Source organism: Triticum dicoccoides, chromosome 4A, assembly GCF_002162155.2.
Source record: "Triticum dicoccoides isolate Atlit2015 ecotype Zavitan chromosome 4A, WEW_v2.0, whole genome shotgun sequence".
NCBI lineage: Eukaryota > Viridiplantae > Streptophyta > Magnoliopsida > Poales > Poaceae > Triticum > Triticum dicoccoides.
Genome location: NC_041386.1, coordinates 62,861,335 through 62,867,571, shown reverse-complemented (window position 1 = coordinate 62,867,571; position 6,237 = coordinate 62,861,335). Strand labels below are relative to the sequence as shown.

The 6,237-nt window shown below is 51.8% G+C and overlaps 1 protein-coding gene across 1 annotated transcript; it reads right to left on the bottom strand.

Moving 5' to 3' along the window:
* Positions 1–4,181: 4,181 nt before the first annotated feature.
* Positions 4,182–6,035, bottom strand: LOC119284997 (allene oxide synthase 2-like). The gene has a single exon (XM_037564188.1). It carries the CDS (start codon positions 5,915–5,917, stop codon positions 4,469–4,471), a length of 1,449 nt encoding a protein of 482 aa, XP_037420085.1. The 5' UTR covers positions 5,918–6,035; the 3' UTR covers positions 4,182–4,468.
* Positions 6,036–6,237: the final 202 nt, after the last annotated feature.

Here is a 6,237-nt window from a genome sequence, read left to right as displayed (position 1 = left end):
GCTTGAGTATCATATCATGATACCGTATCATATTAAATGATGTGCTACTTTGTGTCATGCATGACAATAAACGTAGTCCTATATGATACCAACATATGATGCTATGCATTAGGGATGTAGTATTATACACTAGTATCATATGTATGATACTACTCTGTGATACTCCTCATTACAACCAGCCTAATGCAAAGTAACATAATAGTAGTGTCATAGATTGCTTCATTTATTAGCTCATAGACTCATTTTGCCTCGGGAAGCGCTATGTTACAGTAACATATTATGTTACCACAAGCACCTCTTTCCTCATTAAATACTTGCCACAATATCAAAATTGTTTTAGAATGTGTGAAGTTACTACCTAAGTTACCCACTATGGCTAGCCTAATCACCTACCAAGAGTTTATCCATACGTACATGCATGCGGCTGCTGGATTAGACTGGTCGTAATGAGAATATCATAGGTAGTATCATGCATGCCAACTAAGCAATTTTGGTGAGATGACATACAATTAAATGAAGAAACAGAGTCTTGAGTATCATATCATGATACCGTATCATATTAAATGATGTGTTACTTTGTGTCATGCATGGCAATAAATGTAGTCCTATATGATACCAACATATGATACCATGTATTACAGATGTAGTATCATATGCATGGTACTAGTACATGATACTTCGCATTACAACCAGCCTTAGTACTCACGTCGTGCATGCAGCAAGGGTAGCCGAACGCACACAAACGGCATGCCAGAATCGCTCATTCGTCAACAACTTCGATGACTGCATTGGCTTTTTTTAACGCTACTACGACGGGCAAAAGCCAGCGAGGACACATACTGTATCGGCATGCCGCCATTCTTCTACAAGCTTTGCTACATGAAGAAAATATGCCCTAGAGGCAATAATAAAGTTGTTATTTAATATTTCCTTATTCATGATAAATGTTTATTATTCATACTAGAATTGTGTTGATCAAAAATCTAAATACATGTGTGAATACATAGACAAACACTATGTCCCTAGTGAGCCTCTACTTGACTAGTTCATTAATCATTAATGGTTAAGGTTTCCTAACCATGGACATGAGTTGTCATTTGATAACGGGATCACATCATTAAGAGAATGATGTGATGGACAAGACCCATCTGTTAGCTTAGCATCATGATCGTTTAGTTTTATTGCTATTGTTTTCTTCATGTCAAATACATATTCCTTCGACTATGAGATTATGAACTCCCGGATACCGGAGGAATCCTTTATGTGCTATCAAACGTCACAACGCAACTGGGTGATTAAAAAGATGTTCTACAGGTATCTCCTAAGGTGTTTGTTGAGTTGGCATAGATCGAGATTATGATTTTTCACTCCAGTATCGGAGAGGTATCTCTGGGCCCTCTCGGTAATACACATCATAAGCTTGCAAGCAAACGACTAAGAAGTTAGTCACGAGGTGATGTATTACGGTACGAGTAAAGAGACTTGCTGGCAACGAGATTGAACTAGGTATGAAGATACCGACGATCGAATCTCGGGCAAGTAACATACCGACAGACAAAGGGAATAATGTATGTTGTACGGTTCGACCGATAAAGATGTTCGTAGAATATGTAGGAGCCAATATGGGCATCCAGGTACCGCTATTGGTTCTTGGCCGTAGAGGTGTCTCAGTCATGTCTACATAGTTCTCGAACCCGTAGAGTCCGCACGCTTAACGTTCGATGAGGATATTGTATTATATGAGTTATGTGATTTGGTGAGCGAGTGTTGTTCGGAGTCCTGGATGAGATCACGGACATGACGAGGAGTCTCTAAATGATCGGGAGGTAAAGATTGATATATAGGACGATAGCATTCGGACACCGGAAGTGTTCCGGAGGGTACCGGATACATATCGGATCACCGGAAGGAGTTCTCGGCACCCCCGGCAAAAGATTTGGGCCTAATAGGCCAAGAGGGGAAACACACCAGCCACCAGGGGCTGGTGCACCCCCCATATGGGCCGAACCAGAGGAGAAGGAAAGAGGGGAAGGGAGAAGGAAAGGGGGGATTCGGCCTCCCCTTCCTTTCCTCCACCCTCCTCTTTCCTTCCCCCTCCGCTAAATAAGGAAGGGGGGCGCCGTCCTAGGAGGAACCCAAGTAGGATTTGGTCCTACTTGGGACGCCTCCTGGCCTCTCCGCTCTCCCTCCCACCTATATATATGTGGGGGGGGGGGCTTGCACAGCCCAGACAATTGTTAGCCATGTGCGGCGCCCCCTCCACTATTTACTCTCACGATCATATCTTCGTAGTGCTTAGGCGATGCCCTGCGAGGATCACTTCATCATCACCGTCACAATGCTGCTGACGAAACTCATCTACTACCTCGACAACTTGCTGGATCAAGAAGGCGAGGAACGTCACCGAGCTGGACGTGTGCAGAACACGGAGGTGTCGTGCGTTCGGTACTTGATCGGTTGAAGCGCGAAGAAGTTCGACTACATCAACCGCGTTGAGAAACGCTTCCTCTTATGGTCTACGAGGGTACGTAGACACACTCTCCCCCTCATTGCTATGCATCTCCATGGATAGTTCGTTGCATGTGCGTAGAATTTTTTAATTTTCCATGCAACGATTCCCAACACTACACACACAGGAGGATTTCACGGACTTTTACAGGATGTGCTGACGTGGCAAGTTGTGATTGGAAAGAAGAGGTGAAGCGGGCCCCACCCTCATGAAAATCATGGGAGTTTAGGAGTAAGTTGGAAGGCGTCCGTTGCAACTCCGTAAAGATCCGTGTGTGTAGCATTTTTGTTCTTCTACACCAAGCGGAGGTCGTCCCCGTAACTGCGACGCACCAAGGTCTACATCGACGAGCTCGTATTGTCGTCATCTTCAAGCAACGCCGCCACACGGTGACACTCAAGTCTACTGTGGCCTTCTACATCAACACACTTCCCCAACCTCGTCCAAGCTCCAACGAGGCGAAGCCACTTCCCCGACATGTATTTTTCTGATGAAGCTACCATATCTTGCCGGGCACTAACGAGTCAAAGGCAAGCCACCATGTACGACACCGACGAGGCGAACACCACCAGGCCGGGCATCGACGAGGCGAAGGCTGCCCATCCGTCTAGGCTGACAAGGGCAAACACTTTCATCATCGGACATCGACAAGCCGGAGATATACGGCCAAGCATCGCCGGAGCGGCGGACGTACCACTCCACCCCTCTATTCGACCACATCATCGCCATCGTCTACACCGAGCACTTGGAGAAGAGGTGACTCGGAGACGACAACCATTGCATCATCTTAATCGGAGGTGGTTCGCGACTTCGACTCGCGGATGTAATTAAGCGGGAGCCTTCCGAGGCCCCGGGAACCAGAACTTCACAATCGCCCAAGTCATATCGGCCGCGCTAGCATGCCATGGAGCGCTTACGTAAAGGGATCATATAATTTGTTTGTCCGATGAGAGATTAATAAAGTACAAGTTCCCCTATGTTTTATTTGTGTACTTAGAGCATCTCCAACAGGAGCCCAAAAAGAGCTCCGCGTGCTAAAAATTCATTTTTTTGGGCGCCGAACAGTTCCAACAGATGTTGTAAAATATTAAACGCGCTAAAAAGTTTTGGGCACGCACTGAAAATCGCTATCGCGCGCAGCATATTTTGGGCTCCGGATTGCGCGCTTCACAATTTGCACTGTGTGCTTTTCTGGGCGTCTGTTAAAGCAATGTTAGTCTCGGCGTATTAAAAGTGCTACAGTGACGCGCTATAACTTTAATTGGGCGCGAATTTTTTTGCGACTGTTGAAAATGTTCTTAGTACACTGGCACGCCCGCAATATATATTTTTCCTGACGCACGGAAGAGATAATAACATAACAACCACGATATTTTTCATTATTTCTCGTGCCAAACACTTTATGTTTCTTTTTTGACATAGACGTCGAAAAAGCTACACCAACATGCAGCATTCTATCATGAGGATGCGTGCAACAAGCTCCCCTCCTCTTCCTCTCCATCGCAGCCCCGGTGATCTGCGCGGAGTGAGTCAAATCTTGCCTAAATGCAAGGAACCGTGCGCTGATTCTTTCTCATCGCTCATGCTACTCTACTAGGTTTCTATGGTGAGTGGCTGTGAATGCAAGCCCGCGTTGCGCATTGTGTACAAAAGAGAGGTCTGTCACGTTGACTCACCGCAAAGTCGTCCCTTTTACCGTACGTCAAGAGTGAGAATCTTATTACACGAAAGTCCGTCTTATTACACTGGGCAAGATTGCGAAAAGTAAACACACACACATACACATACACACACACAAGGGCACAAGAGCAATATTGAGGGCACAATGCAGCGAAGCAGCCGAACAAGATGCATGCATGACTGACTCGTACTACTACGTGCTGACTGGGTCGATCGATGGCTGCTACGAGAGCTGCTGCCGCCGTACGTTAATCCGATGACCGGTGCAGGTTTTAATTTTCAAACAGCGCTATCAGGACCGGACGTGGCCTTGGTGACGCCGGTGAACTCAACCTTGGTGCCGAGCAGGTCGACCCCGACGTCGGCGGTGAAGGTGTCGTACCGGAGGAACAGCTCCACCACCAGGAGCCTGCCGACGAGCACCACCAGGTTCTTGCCGGGGCACTGCTTGTTGTCCACGCTGGGGCTCTCGGTCTCCCGCCCGTTGGACCAGTACACGTACTGCAGCAGCTTCCTCCCCTCCTCCCCGACGAACCGGTCGCCGACGAACTCCCTCGCCGTGGGGCCGAACACGCGGGGGTCCCTGGTGGCGCACGGCTGGTACCCGAACAGCATCTCCCCCTTCTTCACGGCGAACACCGCGTCGTGGCTCTCGATGTTCATGTCCGCCTTGGCGCGCCCGTACTGGAACTTGACGGGCGGGTCCAGCCGCAGCGCCTCCCACACCGCCGACTTGGTCAGCTCCATCTTCTCCAGCGCCTCCACCGTCACCTTGCCGCCGGCGTCCGCCACGGCGGCGCGAATCTCCGCGACCAGCTTCTGGTGGAACTTCTCTCCGGCCCCCGCGATGCGCGCGAGGATCCCCGGGAGCAGCACCTTGAGGCCGCCGTAGCTGTTGAACACGGTGGCGAACAGCAGGTTGTGGCATGCCTCGTCCCGCTTCAGCCCGAGGCCCTCGGCGGTGTCGAGCGCCTTGGTCGCGGCGGCGTTGAAGTACTTGTACAGCGCCTTGTAGTCGCCGCTGACGAGGATGGGCGGGAGGTGCACCGTGTGGAGGAGCGGCTCCTCGAGGATCATGGGGAGGCCGAGCGTGACGAGGGGGTGGAGCTGGAATATGAGCCACTTGGCGGCCTTGGCAGGGCCGGTGGTGCCTAGGTCAGACGCGGAGGGGAGCACGCCGAAGTAGGCGTCGCCGATGAACTCGAAGGAGGTGGCGTCGTTGAGCGTGTTGAAGTTGGCCTTGCCGCCGAGGACGAGCTGCGACTCGACGGTGGCGAGCAGCGAGGAGAAGTGGGAGCGGAAGGCCGGGATGAAGGCGTCCTTGCGGGAGGCGAGGAGGGAGAAGAGCAGCTGCTTGACCTTGGCGTGGGTGGGCTCGGAGGGGTCGAGGTAGGAGCAGACGCGGAAGCCGCCGGTGAGGGAGGTGGAGGGCATGTAGGTGCCGGTGAAGAGGTTCTTCTTCTCGACCTTGTCGACGTCGAAGAGCACGGGGAAGCTCTTGGCGTCGAGCACGGCGACCACGCGCGGGTCGCGCGCCATGAAGGGGCCCGGCGGGACGTTGATGCGGACGACGGTGGAGCCGTACCTCTCGACGCGGGACTCGAAGTACTTGTCCTGGCCCTGGAAGTAGTAGAAGTCGAGGCGGTCGCGGATGGCTGAGACGAACGGCATGCCGTAGCTGCCCGGCACCTCCCGCGGCACCAGGGAGCCCTCGTCGCCGCCCGCCATGCCGCTCCGGCTCGTCTAGCTCTGCCGCTGGCTAGGCTGGTTTGGTTCGGCTTGGAGCTCTGGATCTCGCGCGCGCTCTCGATGCGGACAAGATTGGATTGCGTCTAATGCAGCTCGGGGTTGGGCGTACAAATAGGCCGCGGAGAAGAGATCGGGCGAGCATGCAGCGTGCATGGCATGGCTGGCAGTGACCGCGCGCGCGTGTTGCGCGTGCCGTGCAGGGTGGGCCAGGCGACAAGTCCCGGGCGGTGAAATATGGACGGGATCAATAGTTGTTGCACCGTACGTCCACCTACTCACGGATAATTCTTGGCGCGCGG

What these genes read in the sequence shown, in the direction of transcription:
- LOC119284997 (XM_037564188.1), bottom strand. Translation starts at nt 5,917, where the DNA reads ATGGCGGGCGGCGACGAGGGCTCCCTGGTGCCGCGGGAGGTGCCGGGC.